The sequence below is a fragment of the Taurulus bubalis genome (genome assembly GCF_910589615.1).
Source record: "Taurulus bubalis genome assembly, chromosome: 12".
Classification (NCBI taxonomy): Eukaryota; Metazoa; Chordata; class Actinopteri; order Perciformes; family Cottidae; genus Taurulus; species Taurulus bubalis.
Genome location: NC_136600.1, coordinates 20,019,202 through 20,037,797, shown reverse-complemented (window position 1 = coordinate 20,037,797; position 18,596 = coordinate 20,019,202). Strand labels below are relative to the sequence as shown.

Here is an 18,596-nt window from a genome sequence, read left to right as displayed (position 1 = left end):
TAATTTGCTATGTGCTATTTCCAAGAATGTCAAGCAGGCACTCACTTCTAGGCTATCGACACCCTCTACATGTCTCTCTCGCAGTTTTAGTGTTGTAGATTCCAAAAACATCCAGCTCCCTATTTGTTCTGCAGCCTCAGCGCTATCACACTGTTTGAATATCTGCAGTGGTCTAAGCTCCTCTGCGTTTACCTCCTCCTCATTTGATACTTATTCAGGCACTTTTGTATTACTTGCTTGTTTTTTAGTGGCGATAATATGAACAGAAATGACCTTGTCTGTTAACTCTTTGTCCACAGTGTTGTCCTTGCAAGATGTTAATATTCTTTCCAGATATTTGTAGGGGACACTGCAGATTCTCTCTCTCAGGATTTTCAGAGTTGTGATTTGCTGCCTCAGCAGTTTTACTGCAGTATAACACACAAGCATCTGTGGCTGTGTTCCTGTCTGTGGGACAGTGTCTTCTTCAGACCTCAGGGCACAGGGGACCAGAGACATTTTATAATTGTGTGCTCCTTGTGAGTTTGGGGTTCCAGAATAATAATGGTCATCATGCTGCATGTGCTTTTTTTTGTAATGATTCATCATCGAGTGGCAATGTGGAAGTATTTACAAGTTTAGAAATGTCTCATGTAATTGTATTTATTCTCATTTAATTGCTTTTGGTTGATACCAAATGAAAATGTACACTAAAGGACTATTACATTGATGGAACTTGTATAATAAATTATAATTAAAAAAACACTCCAGTAATGTCATTTTAGATTGAATTTAAAAGTTCATGTGTCCAATTGTTGAACACACATGAACATATAACTCAATATTTGCACGTGCTGTTTGCTGTAGTTTGATTTCGATGAGCACCTGGAACCTGGCACATCTCATCCACCTCTTTCTTTGTCTGCTGGTATCGGCATCAACCCCCTCCTGGCCCATTTAGTCTCCCTACCGAATCTGTCACTCCTCCACTGCAGCGGATCAGGAAACTGCACTGAGCATGCTCGCTGCAGATGCAGCCTGTAGATGGAGCAGGGGGAGGAGGAGGCGAGAGAACAACAGAGAGGGAGGCACGCACACAGTGCTGGGATGCTGTTGCAGCTCTGAGAACAAGGGCTGCATCGGAAGATTTGTCATTGGCAACACAGATGGAGTGTGAAGGGGGAATACAAATGACTTGGATGCCACATTATCATCATCAAAGAGGAATAGATATGTGATAAGGTAAAAAAGAAAAATATTTCAGCATGATTGAGTGGGGTCACAGTTATTATAGAAAAATAATGTAGTCTCTTGTGAAGTCCAGATGTGTCGAGACCAGTTTTTACATTCACGCATCCTTTGATTATCGTCGAGACTTGAGTTTTACATTTAATCAGGGTGAGAAATATAACGTCTGCTTTTCTGCTGCATATGTGATTATTTAATTAATCTGTCATTTACAGGGGCACTTGGACAGGGTAGAAATGTATGCCTTCTACTCCCTCTTAGTCTACATCTTCTACACTGTCTTTAAGAAGGAGGAGGAGGATGAAGCCTTGGAGGGGGCGCAGGGATCTTCCTCAGATGTAAGTCTAGTCACATCATGTCCAGCATTGGGGTTCCTCTGTCACGAAAAATACTTTTTTCTGCGTCATCTACCACCTGACGCAAAAAGTAGAAAAAGGCTCTATTATATATGATGAGGAAATCGGTGGTGTCGTTGTTCTGACTTCTTGTGTGCATTTCTATGTGTGCAATATGTAAATATTATGCTTGTTATCGTCTGACCCTTATGCATGTTGCTTCGGTCAGGAGCCAAGACCTGTTTCCATGGAAACAGGGAGCAGGAGGAAAAATGGCCACACCTCCAAAAGGGGGAAAAAGGCTTGCGTTCAGCTTGGTGAATCCAGTGAGTGCTCAAATAGCTAATATTTATAGTCTTATAAAGGCTGTGATATGATATAGAAGAATGATACAACATTTATGATATGGATAGTTTCTAACATTTGATTATTTATTACCGTGCATACGTTCCTTTACCCAATTATGACTTTATGTTAATGTGATTTTCTTTTTTTCATCCAGGCAGTAGCAGTGACAGCGATGAAATGTCTCTGAGTGATGAAGCTGAGGATGAAGGCCCAGACATCCCAGCATGCACTCCTCTGGCTGCTTTTCTGTCCTTTAAGCAGGAGGCTGAGAAGAAGAGGGCCTCACAGGTCCAGATGGAAACCACAGGAAAGGTAGCAAAACTTGTGTCATCAGCTTGATTGAGCTTCTCACCTGATAGATTAATGAGCAGTTCCTCAAATTTGAGTGTGTGCTACGTTAAACTTTGTATGTATGTGTGCTTATGTACTGTCCAGCTGTTAGAGTCTCCCCTGGTGGCGGTGATGTCCCACTTGCTGAGTTTTCTGGAGCAGTACTCCCACTTCCAGCAACTGCAACAGCAGGTCGACCAGTACCGGGTCCAGCTGAATAGACACCGCGTCCAGCACCGCCGCCAGATGAAGGCCCTGCGAGCGTCATACCGCCAGCGCCTCAGGGACAAGAGCAGCATCATCAGCAGCCTGGAGGAGGCCATCAGCCAGCAACAGACACCCAGTCCACTGAGCGAGGGTGAGGGAGAAAGGGAAGGAGGCGGAGAGAAGGGAGAGAAAGATGGGATGGGGGAGGGTGAAAGTAAGGTGTAAGAAGGTTTGGGTTTACATTTCCATGTGGTGGGTGTGAGGATGATGAAAAAGAGGGAGGTAGAGGTCAAGCGGCTGTTTTAATAACCACACACTAAAGTAGATTGGTTTGTCTGAAAGGAGAAGCAGAAGATGGCATTGAGGACTGCAGGTAGATTTAAGATGATTTGAGACTTTAGTGTGGATGTGATCATCTGATGGATGGAGAATGATGGATTAGAAGGACAATGAATAAAGAAAGCCAATTTCACACGCTCGCCATAACAGGATCCGCTGGGTTACATAATATAGATGAGAGCGGTTTTTTGCGCTGTCATTTACAGCCGTGGGAATCCAGTAATTTTGCACTACTGTTTCCATTACTGGGAGTCATTAATTATGTAAACAATGTCCGCCATAGTTTACTTCGGTGTACTACAAATTGTTTTTTTCCTTGTTGCTTCACCGTAGATTAGATTTTTCTTCAACCAGGAACAAACTGTATACCTTTTTATAGAAGAACACAGTCATCATCAGAGGAGCAGGCTGATTAGATTTATGTGGGTGTAAATCAAGAAACCAGACCAACACATTGCCGCTGGGATTGACCTCAAAGCTTTAGATGTTGGTATCTGCTGGTACTGATTTGACCAGATGGTTCTTTGACCTTGGAGCAGAAGGGTAGCGATACCAACTGCCCTGTCTGACATCACTTTTCTGTGCATATGTAGCATGTTAACAGGTGCATGAAGCTGTAGACAGATCAGATTCCTGTCCTGAGGCTGACTGATACAGCCTCAGAGAAATATGTCATTATGTATGATAATGTGTGTCATAGCCAGATAGGGTTGTATACATCTCAGTGTGTAGGTGTATTCAAGCAAGGGACCTCATGCACACTGACTCATTAGTCACAGGACAAAGATACATTAATCTGTGGCGCAGGTCTTTGATACTTGGCCATTGACTCTAGTGTGGCTCTCTGTCATGAATAAAACATGGGTTAGAGTGCTGTGTTAGTCCCCATGCAAAAGCACTTACAAGGGCTTGCACATGCCAGGCGTCACGTGTGCTTGTGATGGCCTAAAAATAGCCTGAAGTTCATGTCCCAAGTGTTACAAGGCGGTTTGGTTTGTTTGTTTACTGTAATGCAACATGCAGACATCATTGATGCCTCATGGATGTGCAGTATTTCGTGATGTGTTGTGATCTTTTAGTCAGTATATGATTACAAGAAACAAGAAATATATATATTTTGAAATCGTTATCATCTGTTTTTCAGTTGGAGGAAGTACATTTTGTACCTTTCCAAGCTGCTAATTTAAAACGTACAAAGCTATCTCAGTGCTGCTGCAGACTTTCACGTTTCTTGCAAGCATGCTTCCTATAGCACCCCTGATGCTCAGCTGTAGCCTCTCCTCCGTGTTTTTCTTTATCTTCATTGCACCACCACTTTTCCCTGCACCATTGTGAGACAGAAAACTGCTGATAGAATTAGCATAAGGCACTGCCATAAAAATCAGAGGTGACAGCGCCTGATAAATCATTGAGGAGGAAGAAAGTATGAAGAATGCCCCTCATGTTCCTGATGAACAATAGAGAAGTTTTAGCAGGTTGTTTCGTATTAATACTCCTCCTCACTACAGGCGCAACGTGCGAAGCTGCAGTAATCGGTTTACGCTGTCCAGGAGACATGAGAGTGGATCACGGCAGTGATAATGTTAACTTCACTGCTATGCACAGTGACTGCATGGTGTGTAAAAGAGGTCTAAGTGCATACTTAATGTCCTTTAATATTACACACGCACAAGCATTAACTGAAAACATATAGAAAACAGGTCAGAGGAAGTTCAAGGGATATTGGCTGGTTCTATTTCTAAGTGGCGTAATATGAATAGGGGTCAGAAGATGACAGAATATGATGATGGTTCTTTTTGCTGTTAGTTAGGCGTCAGTATTCAGACTGATGATGATGATGCAAAGGCTGATTATAGTCTTGCTTATTTAATGTCCCTCAGGCGAGTCCAGCAGCGATGCAGGGACGCAAGCTGGTGTTCACAGGCTGGTTGAGTCTCTGTACGGTCTGCAGGGTGAAAGGAGTCAGCTGAGAGGAGAACTCCGTCTGCTGCACTCACAGCTGGAGCAGAAGGAAAAGGACAGACACTCTCGTATACAGGCCTTTCAACAGCAGGTAGGCTTCATATTAGTTAAATCCCAACTGCTTTATCCATTTGGGACAACTGTGCAACCTGAATCCCATAAATAATTGATCAAAAGTAGAGTTTATTGTGTTCAAATTCAATCTAATGGAACTAAATCTTCAAAAATCATCCTCTGTTACACTTTTAACCCTTCTCATTTCTTGCACAGATCGATGAGCTCAAGAGTTGCATCGAGGAGCGCGAGGAGGAGCTGTCGAGACTGAGAACAGCCACCGTAAGTAATGTGAACTATTGATTTAATCATTTGTCAAGTCCCTTTCCACACCATCAGCAAAGCTGCCACAGCAGCCCACTTACACCCTATGAAATGCCATAATGTACAGATGCCACACAGTCATGACATTATAAATGCATCTCATCTACAAGAACATACGTGAGAAACTCTGTTTTTGATGCATCTCTCATTGTTATGCTGAACCTGTTTTCTTTCCTCAGGGGGCAACAGACTCAGAGAAGCGGGTTCTGTGTCTGTCAGCAGAGAACGAGAGTCTGAAGCAGAACCTGAGCGTAACCCAAGGCCTCCTGCAGCAGCTGTCGACCATCCCCTCCCAGTCCAGCACCATGCTCATCAAGGTGAGACGCACCAACGCAGCTGAGAGCTTACTGACGTGCTCCCAAGGAAGCCATCAGTAACCTGCAAACACAAATATTTTAAAATGTACTGTTGTTTTTATGTGCTCGGCTAGGAGAATGAAACCCTGCGCAGCAGAGTGCAGCAGCTGGAGATGTCCCTACAGCAGCGTGCTGAGCAGCTCTCACAGCTGGAGCGACAGAGCGAACAAAGCGAGTGGAGGAGAGGAGAGGAGCTGAGGAAACGAGAGGACCGAGTGAGGGAGCTGCAGCTGGAGTTGGACAGAGAGAGAGACAAGGAGCCAGTGGTGAAGGTAAATCATACCTTAGAGTGAGATGTGTTAACTGGAAACATAACACAGTTTAAATAATGAACACAAGAGAATACACTAATCAAATGTTTTTTCTCTCTCAGTATGTCACTCAGACTGTGGAGGTGGAATCACCGGCCACATTGAAGCAGCTGACCAAAGCCAGACAGAGGAATGAGCTGCTGTCCGATAAACTGTCCAATCAGAACGAGCGGTGCAAACAGATGGAGGAACACATCAGGAAGTCCGATGAATACAGCTGTAATCTGCAGCACAAGGTAACAAACAGAGGCCATTCAATTCATATTTAACCATTTCGGTGTGAGTATTTACACTTGGAATTCACAATTTGCATTTCATTGACAGATGAACTCATTCATTACAGAGCTGAGCCTCCACAGATTGGACCAGTCGAGCTGACAGATTGACAAATTGCTGCGCTGAATCTTTTACAGATTGCAGCGTATGAGCGAGAAATCAGTAAACTGAGAGAGGAGCTGTTGAAAGAGATCGGCCACTTGGAGGAAAGGAAGGAGGAGGCTGTGAAGGCTGCAGCCACCTGCTCAGCCGAGCACTTTCAGAACCTGCAGGACAAGTTTTTCGGTAAGTTACAGGAAAATAATGAAAAAAGAATCTTCAACACAAAGAGATAGTTCAACACTTGATTGATACGACTCTCTGTGAGGAGAATCTTCTCCTTTTACCTCACAGCAGGAAAGCAAATAACTACATTCCCCAACATACCAAACTTTTTTTTTTACAATTACTTTCCTCTATGTGAGTTTGATTCTTATTATTTATTTTTGTCAGGCTTGCAGGAGCGTCTGACCGCACTCCCTCCAACTCTCCGCTCCATGAAAACAGACTACACCAGTCTGAGGAGCCAGGTTCGAAACTTCTCCGACTTTTACGGAGCAGCTGTCAGTGACGCGAAAAAACAGGTACGCACAATTATGTCAACACAATGCATTTAGGTGATATATCTGATCAAATGGACAAGCCTAGTAAAGAACCTTTCGCTGTATTTTGTTGTGTTTTTTTTCAGATTTCAGCAGCTCTTAGTGAGATGTCTGAGGCCAACAAGGATCTGCTGGATAAATATAGGAAGGAGGTTGCACTGCGCAGGAAGTACCACGAACAGCTGGTGGAGCTTAAGGGTATGCAGAGAAGACGTAAGAAAAAAACACTGCAGAAAATAAAATCTGTATCATTAACTCAAACAGTTTTTTAGGAAACATCCGCGTGCTGTGTCGTGTGAAGCCTGTGCTGAAGGAGGACCAGCACGAGGACGGCCAGTCTGCGGTGGTGACGACGGACCCCAACAATGAATCCTCACTCAATGTGCTGACCAAAGGAAAGAGTCGCATTTTTGAACTGGACAAGGTCTTCCACCCACAGGCCACACAGGAAGAGGTTTGAAAAAGAACAGCACATGCAGGGATTATAACCATAACGAGAACTCTAACTCTGTTTTTCTTTCTTCAGGTCTTTCAGGAGATTGAGCCTCTTGTGACGTCCTGCATCGATGGCTACCAAGTCTGCATATTTGCCTATGGACAAACTGGCTCTGGAAAAACCCACACAATGGAGGTATACTCTCTAGTTTTACAGCAGTATTGCAACCAACGAGTAATAACAGATATTGGAGCCACTGACCATACCAGCACAAGCATTGGGTCCATAATGGAGACTGCAGGCTAACTATCATTTGATTTTCAGGGCAGCGTGGAGAACCCAGGCATCAACCAGCGAGCCCTGAAACATCTCTTCAGTGAGATTGAGGAGAGGAAGGACATGTGGTCTTACACGGTCACCGTCAGCTCTGTGGAGATCTACAACGAGGTGCTAAGGTACTGTATGCTGCGCCTTTTTTAGTCTGCAATAAAGCAGACCTACTCATATTTACTTGTTTTATGTTTGGCCTCATGTTGTGTTTCTCAGAGACCTGCTGAGTAAGGATGGAGATAAACTGGAAATTAAGATCAACCCGGATGGAACAGGACAGCTGCATGTGCCGGGCCTCAGGGTCATCGAAGTTAAGAGCTTTCAGCACATCAAGAAGGTGACACAGTGCATTTTAAACAACCTGTAATGATAGGATACTGAATTACCAATCACTATGACAATAGTTTGGGACATTTATGTTAGTTATTCTTGTTTTTGTTAAGATTTTGGCGACAGCCCGAAGGAACAGGATCACCTTCGGCACTCAGATGAACCAGCATAGCTCCCGCTCCCATGCTCTGCTCTGCATCACTGTTCAGGGAACTGACCTTGCCACCGGCTCCAAATCCACCGGTCAGTCACACATGAGTTTCTCCTGTGACAGGGAATTAACTCATTCATATTTGCTATAAATCTGAATCAGATTCGGCTTTCCTTCTTGAATCCCTCTTTCATTTTATTCAAGCTGAGTGCAGTCTAGCTACTGCATAATGCTAAATAAAACATATAATAGCGCAAGAGATATCATTGTAAATTTCTTCTGGCAAGAGGAATGCTGAGAAAGAGAAAAAGTACAAAAGAGAAGCTTCTGATCAGGATTCAGTAAGATACAGGGATCCAGAGAGGATTTTCTTCATTTCACTTTTACGATGATTGAACTTTTCCTTCGTCAGGCAAGTTGAACCTGGTGGACCTGGCTGGCTCGGAAAGGGTGTGGAAGTCTGGTGCAGAGGGAGAGAGGCTGAAAGAGGCCCAGAATATCAACCGCTCCCTTCTGTCACTGGGGGACGTAATACAGGCACTGAGAGCTCGCCACACTCATATCCCCTTCAGGAACTCCCGCCTTACGTACTTATTACAAGACTCCCTGGGCAAAGGCAGCAAGACTGTCATGGTGGTGCAGGTGAGATCACTGATCTAAACGGTGAATTCAATATTAGGTCTTCATCGATGCATGTGATGAGCCTCTGTTTTGTTTCTACTACAGGTGTCTGCTCTGGAGAGTAACGTGGGAGAGACATTGTGTTCACTGAAGTTTGCCCAGAGGGTGTGCAAGGTGGAACTAGGTCCTGCAGCCAGGAAGATTGAATCTGGTGGACAGTGTGACTGAGAGCCTTTGAATCAGCCACTTCCTGTACCCAGTGATCACCAGGTAGCATCAACAGCAATCCTGCTCAAGGGCTAAATCTGTGGAGGTCTGCGTGTCATTCGAATGCCAACCTCTTGAGGTTCAGTATTGAGGCCTCCTCGTTGCCATTTTCAGCTTCTGACAAGTGATAACCTTTTATCATTAGCTAATCTGCATGCAGGAATATATCTTCCACTCTCAATGTGCCAAAACAACCTCTGACTCCCGCACGGTCTAAGATTTGACGCTTCCTTGAAATAGAATATCCGTTTCCTTTTATTAAATACCAAAATCCAGGATTTATCTTATCAGCTTTTCTCGCTGATCATAAAAGTATTTAGAGCAGCATCATGTTCAAACAGCTTCAACAAGCTTTCCAGAGCCACTTTATCAACAACTTCCGTTTTTACAGTATTAATCATCTTGCTATAAATGTCTGTACTTTGTAAGCGTCATCTCCAATGTTGTATATTTTTTTGAAGATTGTAGTGCGTAGGAGAATCTGTTTTCTAGTCAAAGTATGGGCTATTAATCATTTCAACGACACTTAAGTCACATATTCGTGTAGTTTTTGTGAATTTCAGAGGAGCCGTGTTTGAATGCTTTCCGTTTCTCTTTAGAGCTTTGGTCATTTGCCTTTTGAGAATAGAGCGTTTGAAGGAGCAGCTGGCCTTGTATTAAGAGTGGTAATATAATGAACTGTGCAGTAGCCTCCTTATTGAGGAGACAGCCTACATAGACAGACGATGCACTTTATTGTGAAAGAATAGGAACATTTGCGTTCATGACAGGGATTTAGGTGCTTGCAATAGATATCACTAGTGAATGTCATACCAAAAACGTCTTATCTGTTCTTTGTTCCTCTATTTATCACCCATCGAAACTAACTGGATTAAACCGTAGCAAGACATCAATGTTGCAGTAACTGTCATGAGTGCACAGGGGTCACTTGATGATGTTTAGAGAGTGAATTTTCAGATACTTTTCTGAATAAATATGATGTATTTAAAAAGTGTGTTCTATTATTGGATGCTCAGCATTTAACCCCAACAGCTATCCCTTAATCACTGGGTGTGTGAGGCCATTTTGGACAAGTTGGCAGAATTGCTTAAGGGAATTTTTTGTTTTTTAATCTCTAATCAATTACGTTAAGAAATTATTTTTCTAAAGATTTTTTTAGGATATTGGCATCAATTTGATTAGGTATTTTCCGTACTGTACAACATCACAATATATGATCACATATGCCGGGATAGACAAATTAATCCATATTGCCCACCCATACTTCCAAATAGACAAAATGCATGAAAATAATAATCAGCCATTTGAAAAAGTCACATTATTTTACTTGAAAATGTAAAACTTAGAGCAAAATGTTGATGTTAGCAATGCACATCAATAAACCACATACATACACAGAATGTATGACTCAAAGGGAAATGAAGACCTGACTGAAAATATTACTTTACTCTCTGCATTGAGAAAAGTAGCCGTCTCTGTGAGCACAACACACATGTGACGGTACAATCCCAGTACACCAAGGCAATCCCTCTTGAGTCTTTGATAGATCGGTCACATCTTGGATTCAGTCCGAGTCTCCGTCTTCAGGTCCTACTGCTCCCACCGCTCCGGCCAACTCCTCCTCACTGCCTCGCAGACGATCCCCTGGACACAAACACTTACTGTCAATCTGATCTATACAAGCACTGAACTCTCTAATCACCAGTTGCATTTGTGTAATTGCTGCTTATTGGCCATAGCTCTGGTTAAGGTCTTATTCAGGGTGAATGCACCAGTGACTTCCTGTAACCAAGCATTCCTGTTGTCCCACCAACAGACAGTACCCTCTGCTGGCAGACTGCAGAGTTACTCTCAACACATAGCAAATTTAACACATGTTTTTTTATTTTTACAGTAAATTCAGCCCACTGCCATGTTTTAATTCACATCCAAATGACGCTGTAATGCCAAAATCCCAACTGCAAGAAATGACTGCTGTTAATGTTAACGTGCCACTACAAACCTACTAATTGGGTCATTTTGAGGACACAAAACAATGTCACATATTAAACGGAAGCGGGAAAAAACTTTACATTTAAACCAGTTTTGTGTTTTCCATGAAAGTGCATGCCTATTATTAGAATCTGGTTCACACATCAGTGGAGGAATCGCACCATTGATGCTATCAGATGGCTTCAAACCGCAAAGCAATTAGCCTAATAATTGCCGCCTGGCTCAGACATGCTCGTCTCTGTGGCGTCAGGAAAAGTCGGGGATAAAACGCAAAAACATGAAATAGGAAATACTAACTGATGAGCTCGGCGATCGCTCTCTGTGTTCTCCTCTCCATCTTCTCCAGTTTCTTTGCAACATCACGCTTTAGATCCCTAGATTCAGAGTCACAATGAAAAGACAATGTCAGAAACAAATCTTTAATAATACCAAGATTTTATGCACCATACAGATTGTAAAATCATTTTCAAAAGCGTCTTACCAGTCTGGTTTTCTCGGGGCGAGGTTGGCCAAATCCTGAGGTAAGAAAACAGCTGAATAACGCAACTACCATGCTTCTTCAACAAAATAAATCACATCTATATAGAATGGGGTACTCACCACTTCTTCAATGATAGGCTCTGTATTAGCTGCCTCCAACTGGTCTTTTACTTTATCCTCCACTGCAAACAAAGAATATTCATCATCTTTCAATGATATGTGATATTGGTAGCAGGAGTTTGTGGTCAAGGGCAGTGTTGAGCCGCTCACCATATGCCTTCCTAGAGGCAATGTGATATGTACAGTACTCTACAGCAAGGCGACATCAAAATCACCCGAGTTCATGTCATTCAAAGCTCGTTTGTGATCGAAGAGTTCTCACCTGATGCAGGTTTTGCTTTGGGCACCTGCCTCTCCTTCAGCTCTTCATCCTCTGGGGTGTAATTCCTCAGCTTCAGCTCTCTGAAGACAGAAATCACAATTATCAGTCATCAACCGTGACCGTCCAGGAGGTGGCAGTGTAGACAAATATAATCCACCAAAGATTAGGGAGCATAAAAGACCATCTGCAAACCCTTCACAGCTGCACATCTAGTGTCTAGAGGAGGTTGGGTATAATGTCCCTCTTTATTCCTATGAGCACGTCTGATTAACATGTTCCACCTGCTCCTAAGGACAGACTTGCGGAGAGCAGCAAACAGCTGAGGAATGCTGTCCTTGATGTTGAATTACGCAGTCTTTCATCACGTCTCTGCACGGAGGAATTCTTGGAAAGATTCCCTCACATCTCTGCAGATTATACACATGTAAATCCAGAGGCAGAGGTAAACTATTGTCTGACCAAGAGTGTTATCAGCTGCTGAGCTTAACATGGATTTGTGATGAGGCTTGAGGGAACACTCTTGATACATTCATCAAACCCCGGCTGCCACCAGACAGACTGATGCCTTGTATGGGTATGGGCAGGAATGCTAGTCATGCTCTTACTTCACACATCTATTTCTATGCCTCTTGAAAGTCTCTTAAAGAGGAATATGTCTTTCTATCCATCTCATCCTTGAAATGGAATTAATTGAATAATAAATTGTGGGATTTTTAGACATGTTATTACATATATCTGAAGTGAAACCAAATATTAATATGATATGAACTGAATATATATAACTGTAATACAATTAATGAAATAAACAAAGGAAAGTGCAACAATTGCTGTCAAAAAAGGCCTAAAAATGTAATTTAAAGATTTCAATAATTTTGCCAACCTAAGTTCCACAGCCACAGCATTACAAAGTCCAGATGCCCTGACAACAGGTGTCTTAGCTTAAAGTAGCCAGAAGGCATCCATCCAGGACTAACTACAGGCTGTCATTTATCAGCCTTCAATATATCATAATGTGATAAATAAAAAAGTTGACAAATTAAATCAACACATTTTTTCTTCTTCTTCCAGGAAGCATGTATGTGCCCAGCACGGTCTTAGCCATTATTTATTTACTATTGCTTTGTTGCAATTTGGCTGCATCAGGCAATGCATCGTGTGATAGTTTTGGTAGAAGAGTGGCACTTTTGCAAAGCCCAGAGAATTACCAAAATCAACAAGTCTCATCATCTGAAAGCCATGTCTATCATTCACTATTGAAGTATTGTAGGCATATTTTGTAAAAAAAATGGAAATAAAAAAATCATTAGGCCTGAAGATGGTGCTGGACGAATATATCAAATAGACAAAAGGTCCTCTTGGGACCGAGTTGTTGTACAAACCGATACATTTTTGGTGGAAACTGTAGCATGAAACGGAAGATCAAGGGGTCTCCAACCATAACATTAATAAACATGGTAGTCTAAATATATTTTTTACCTGATGGCGACCATTAATGTCCACCAGAGACCGAAACATTTTCCAACACTAGCCCAACCAAAAACTGGATATAAAGACTGTACGAGTATATGTTCTGCCTGCCAAGTTTGACATAACTTTTTTCCCCCTTAACTGTCTCTCAGTTTGATGCATCCAAAACTTTAAAGTGTGTTTACAAGTTTCCACTTCAAGAACACTGTAGCATCAAAGAGAGCCAGTGATCGATTCAGAGCACAGACCCAAGTGTGGCTCTCTCAAAATGTTTAGAGTGAACTGTGGCCGAGGAGCGAGTGCAGCAGTGTTCAAATGTTTACACTGATATCAAGCTACTTGCTCCATTCACCAGAACACAACAATCTTCCAAAAACAAGCTTTTTATTTACACATGAGCCAAAGAGATTGTTAAAGCCAGCGTGTAATTAGTCACATCAATATTTAAGAGGCTTTTGAACTTCCTTGAATGTTATTTGCCATATCCTAGAATTTTAAAGTGACTTCCCTATCAGTCTATCTTCAAATAAAAAAACAAAAGCCCCAACAACGGCTAACAAGATGTAACAGGAAAAGCTGCATGGTGCCCATTGGTGGAATATGTTTGGAGGAATGTATGATAAAACACAGGAAGCTGAAAAACTCTCTGGCCAAGTTCTACCGTCTTCTTGCGGATCATTCATTTGAGTTGCAACAACTTTAAGGTAAACATGTTGGGTTGTTGCGTTCTTTTATGCCTGCATTTGGAAATTTGATGTCCTATGAAATATTAATACAATATATATTACACTCATTACACACCCTGCTACAAATATGCATCTTAATTTAGCAAAACATTGGCAGAGTACAACTTTGAACTTGAGTAAACTTTTTGCTTCACTGACAAATGTCTAAATTAAGCATTGCACGTCTGCAGCTTTGCTCATGAGAGAGATCTGACCTGTTGGACTGGAGGAAGTACAGTGGCACTCCCTCAGTGCCGTCATTAAATACAAACAATGGAGAAAAGGTCCTGTAGGACAGGAAAGATGGCTGCTCCTTCAAACCGGCTAACACACAAGGTTGAGTAAGCTGCAGGATATTTGAGCACCTAATAGCAGGAGGCTGTGATCCAGCCCAGTGTAATCACTGCATCTCATAACCTGCACTGAGACATGCAATACAAGAAGATGCCGATCAGATAAAGGGTAGATTAACGCTCTGATGGTGTGCGGTCATATCAGTTTCAGTTCCGTTTTAGCAGCTTTAACAAACTCAGCTGAAGGGGTGAGCAAGAGAGATTAAATGTTGAAGAAATAAGGACAGGGTTTGATAAATAATTGAGTTAAAACATTCATGTGTATGGTGTGATGAACCAACCTGTGCCTTTCTTCAGTAGTCTCCTCTAGTGAAGCCTTTTTGATCTCAGGCTCCCCGTCTTCCTGCTCGTTCCCCTGTAAAAATCATCATGCCATCATTAAAATAACGGGTAAATAAATGTTAAAATAGGCATCCAGAATTGCAGAACAAAATGATATTGACCCCAAGTGAAAAGTGATAAAGGATATTGAACCCCTCCCATCTCCCATTTTCCTGAAGACGCTTCCTGTCCACCTGCTATAACAATTCAGGGGACTGACTCATTCTTGAAGTGTAGTACAAACGGAAAACAACCCCCAGCTTCAGGAATGTCAACAGTCATTTATCAGATATTGTTAGTCAAGCCCAGTATGCCACTGCTAAACACAAGCTTAGTTAAACACTCTGATCTAACTGCAAACAGTGTCTTGCACATTGAACACAGTTTCCCGTTGCAAGAAGAATTCATATCCAGAATTGAAACATCGCCAAAATGGAGGCACAGAATAATTGTGTAATGTTTAAAAAGGTGACATTTTTATAGCCGTTCATTGGAGAATTTTGCTAATGTCATTTTGATTTAGGCTAAATGAAAAGATAACTTATCAAACACTTCTTACACATACATTAAAATGGCACGGTATAGTGTGGTAGTCGTGCTGGTATTTTAGTTGTTTTGCTGCATTTGAGACCTACTCTAAAATATTTTCCCATAGATTCAACAGATAGTTTTTCATCTTTCGTGCAACCGAGTTTCCCCGTACTTTATTCTAATCCTCTTTTTAAAAAGGCATGTTGCCATGTGTAGAAAGCTCTTAAAACATCTTCATTTAATGCATTATCTTTATTAAATAAGTTGAAAAATAGATGTTTTATTCTTAAGAAACTACCATTCAGTGGAAGTTCCCTCATATCTTCAGACTTTATCTGATTATTTTGACCTATTTCCTCAATGTCCCCATCTGAAAAATATCTCTGTGTCCCATCATATACCAAAACCTTTACAGCGAATGGCAGCCCTATATTTCTGAAGCATTTCAGAGAAACTGTGAACAACAGACACTTTCTCTTTTCAATCAAATTATTCTGATCCCTTTCAGGAAGTATACATCATGCTGCATAGTCTCTCTTCCCTGCAGCCACCTTCTATCCTTTACCTCTGCTAGATATTGAGGCCCCATCTATTAAATATAGTGCTGAACATCAACCAAAATACAAGGAAATATATCTGTCCGGAAAGAAGAATACGATTTGATATGTGGGTATTAAACACCATCAAGTGCATTGCTGAGATAATTGTTTAACATTATGGCTTGTGTTTCTGTATAGTATTTCCCTGCAGATCTATAAGCTCATTGATCCTGTTAGTGTAACAAATATGTCTTTGCTGACCACTTCAGGTGAAGCTGATCATATTCAGCCATAGAAGTGTGGTTCACTGTTGTGTCACTTATAAACTCTTCTAGAGTCCTCACTCATTTATAAGAGATATCTGAGATATTAAAACATATTATTATTGAGTAGCGCTTCAATAACTTTGTTATAATCTCTCTGAGAAATAAGTTAGCGTCAAAAATTAGCTTCACAAGCAAAGCAGAGCTCCAACTGCAAACACACTATAATAATTACACATTGAAGTTAAATACATTACATTTTAAGTAAATATCCAAACCTACATCCTCTAACAGGACCACAACAAAGCCACAAAACAAAGTTGCGATTGATTTGCTCACTACAGAAACATGCTAACGTTGTTAGCTACAAGCTAAATCGGCTAACGCTAGCTAACCAACCAAACTGTCTATGATGTCGGCCATGGAAGAAACCAGGTATCAGCAGACAAGACACTCACAAATAGTTGTTTATCTCTTAAAGCTTTCAGCCTCTCCTTTCTCTTCAGGGCCTGCTCCTGCAACGACCCAACATTTCGCTCCATGTTTATCTCTATTTCAAACGCGACACGCCGCTCAGTGCGCTCTGAAATCCACTCACGGTCCTGACTGAGGACGTGCAACCGACCGTCGAGGACATCGATGGCAGAGGCCCGCTGCTTAATCATGTGATATTGTTAGGGTTGACAAATCTTTTCAATATAATTAATTAAATTGATCACATTTGAATATTTTATAAAATCTAATTCCTATTTAGGGGTAAGGAGATTTTCCATATTTCAATTTAAACATAGACCAATTGTGTTGGGGTCTGTGTTGGAAATTTGCATAGTTATTTATGTCTCTTGTGTGCACTGTTTGCTGCTGTAATCCTGCAAATGTCCCCACTGCGGGACTAATAAAGGAATAATCTAATCTAATCTGATGTCTCAGCAGGTGGAATAGGGCTGATACTTGAACTGATCTAACTTTCAGCAGCTTGTATGCTATTTTGATTAGTATTTAAACATGCATACTCGCCGACCTATAGATTAAGGGGATACATATGGACTGTGCCGCCTGTTGATGGTCACACGGTCAGGTCCTGTTTAGGAATGTAGGCCATCGCCATGGTAATACAGCTGCCTTCACTTCGTCCATCCTTCTCATGACCAAGTGTGGGACAACACAAACCTGATTGAGTTAAAGGTCCGAACACAGTTTAAGACCATAACACTAATACATCAATACCGTACCCATATGTAGTCTTGTTAGTAGTTCATCTAGAGACAAATTAACTAAGGTTATAGATTACACAGTCTACCATCGGAATGCATTTCTCTTGTTTGGTACAATTCAATCCAACTGACATTTTACAAGGTGTTTTACATCCAAAAATATATGCTGAAAATATAAAACATATGATAAACTAATTAAATATGATGCTGTGTTAGACTAAGAAATACAAAGTGTCTGTTATTTGAATCAACAACACAATGGCATTCTTCAAAATGAGCACTTTTCATTATTCTTTACATTTCTACTGCACATCATGTTACACTTTAACTGTATAGTGTGATTATATTCCTATATTTTCCTTCCAGTATTACTCAATTGTACCAATGTAGGCCTCTCAATGTTCACAAGGTCATTGATCTTCTGGAATTCAATCAAATGTGTGCAGTAATCATTTATTACAGCACCTGAACACAGTGTGTGCGTGTGTGTGTGTGTGTGTGTGTGTGTGTGTGTGTGTGTGTGTGTGTGTGTGTGTGTGTGCATGTGTGTGTGTGTGTGTGTGTTCAGTACCCAGTGTTGCTTGCTGAATGTTTTTGTTTAATGCATGTAGCTGGACTTAAACTTCCCTCAGTCAATTAGTCACACAGGAGTCTGTATTTACGTGTGCGTGTGTCTTTAAGAATACCAGCCTACCTGTGAGCATGATCTACAGTCAACTCCTCACTGTATGTCTTGTTACAGAGCCAGACACTAGTTGAGGACAATGTGCTGCTGCTCATCATCATCACACAGGACTGTACATCTCTGCTGAATTCACATGGGCAGCGCAGTCATCTCTTGGTCTTGATGGCATCTGTCGCTTCCGTGGGAACTCTCTCCAATAGGAAGCATACAGCAACAAGCTCGCTCTAAATGCGGACATGGGTGTTCCTCCAGACATGCATTTCCACGCAATTTTGTTCCTGGTTTTATAATTTCGACAGCGATCGCGCCGTGGCCAGAACTCAAACCGTCATGTGTTGCTTTTCTCTGCCACTCTGATAACTTTGCGCGCAGAAAGCACTTTTGCGTGGATTATTGCGCCTGGATTTGCAGGAATGGTCCACAGGAGCGTGCCGCGTCCCCCTGCCTTTAGGAAACAACTTCAAACAGCCCTTGCTTTGACCGAGCTTGCCAGTTTCATGATTTAACACAACAAACGGGAGATATGAGCAACCACAAAGGCGGAGGGATGGCATCGAAGGAAAGGCTGTACGAGCTGTGGATGTTATATTACACAAAGGTGAGTGTGGGCGACCTGCGGGGACACCTGTTGCAGCCAGCAGGTCCCACAGTTTGTAACATGACCCGATAAAACACATGACTATAGTGTGCGTGTGTGTTACTTCAGCCATGACTGTCGTTTGTGGTAAACGGTTACACGAGGAAGTCGCTTATGTTTGCACAGCAGCTGTTATTTTACCGACTGGTTCGGCTTCTATAG

General features: G+C 41.8%; 3 protein-coding genes across 3 annotated transcripts in view; 2 read left to right on the top strand and 1 right to left on the bottom strand.

Moving 5' to 3' along the window:
• Nucleotides 1-1,463: 1,463 nt before the first annotated feature.
• LOC306744800 (kinesin-like protein KIFC3) lies at nucleotides 1,464-8,870 on the top strand (the record flags this gene model as incomplete). Its single annotated transcript, XM_079227487.1, has 19 exons — nucleotides 1,464-1,565; nucleotides 1,792-1,888; nucleotides 2,065-2,222; nucleotides 2,346-2,598; nucleotides 4,667-4,839; nucleotides 5,019-5,084; nucleotides 5,306-5,443; nucleotides 5,557-5,754; nucleotides 5,856-6,029; nucleotides 6,207-6,354; nucleotides 6,562-6,692; nucleotides 6,797-6,908; nucleotides 6,983-7,164; nucleotides 7,237-7,341; nucleotides 7,471-7,601; nucleotides 7,693-7,813; nucleotides 7,920-8,049; nucleotides 8,370-8,599; nucleotides 8,684-8,870. The coding sequence occupies 19 exons, from the start codon at nucleotides 1,464-1,466 to the stop codon at nucleotides 8,804-8,806; spliced, it is 2,772 nt and encodes a 923-aa protein (XP_079083613.1). The 3' UTR covers nucleotides 8,807-8,870.
• A 1,309-nt stretch (nucleotides 8,871-10,179) lies between these two features.
• ccdc12 (coiled-coil domain containing 12) lies at nucleotides 10,180-16,447 on the bottom strand. Its single transcript, XM_079227488.1, has 7 exons — nucleotides 16,357-16,447; nucleotides 14,526-14,599; nucleotides 11,700-11,779; nucleotides 11,438-11,499; nucleotides 11,319-11,353; nucleotides 11,135-11,211; nucleotides 10,180-10,489 (listed from the first exon to the last, which is right to left on the bottom strand). The coding sequence occupies exons 1-7, from the start codon at nucleotides 16,438-16,440 to the stop codon at nucleotides 10,410-10,412; spliced, it is 492 nt and encodes a 163-aa protein (XP_079083614.1). The 5' UTR covers nucleotides 16,441-16,447; the 3' UTR covers nucleotides 10,180-10,409.
• A 1,873-nt stretch (nucleotides 16,448-18,320) lies between these two features.
• The window catches only part of nbeal2 (neurobeachin-like 2), a gene marked incomplete at its 5' end in the record, with an annotated part of 32,785 nt that continues 32,509 nt past the window's right edge, over nucleotides 18,321-18,596 (top strand). Inside the window, one exon of the mRNA XM_079228132.1 lies at nucleotides 18,321-18,395. Within this exon, the coding sequence (XP_079084258.1) occupies nucleotides 18,321-18,395 (75 nt within the window). The remainder of the gene's footprint in view (nucleotides 18,396-18,596) is intronic.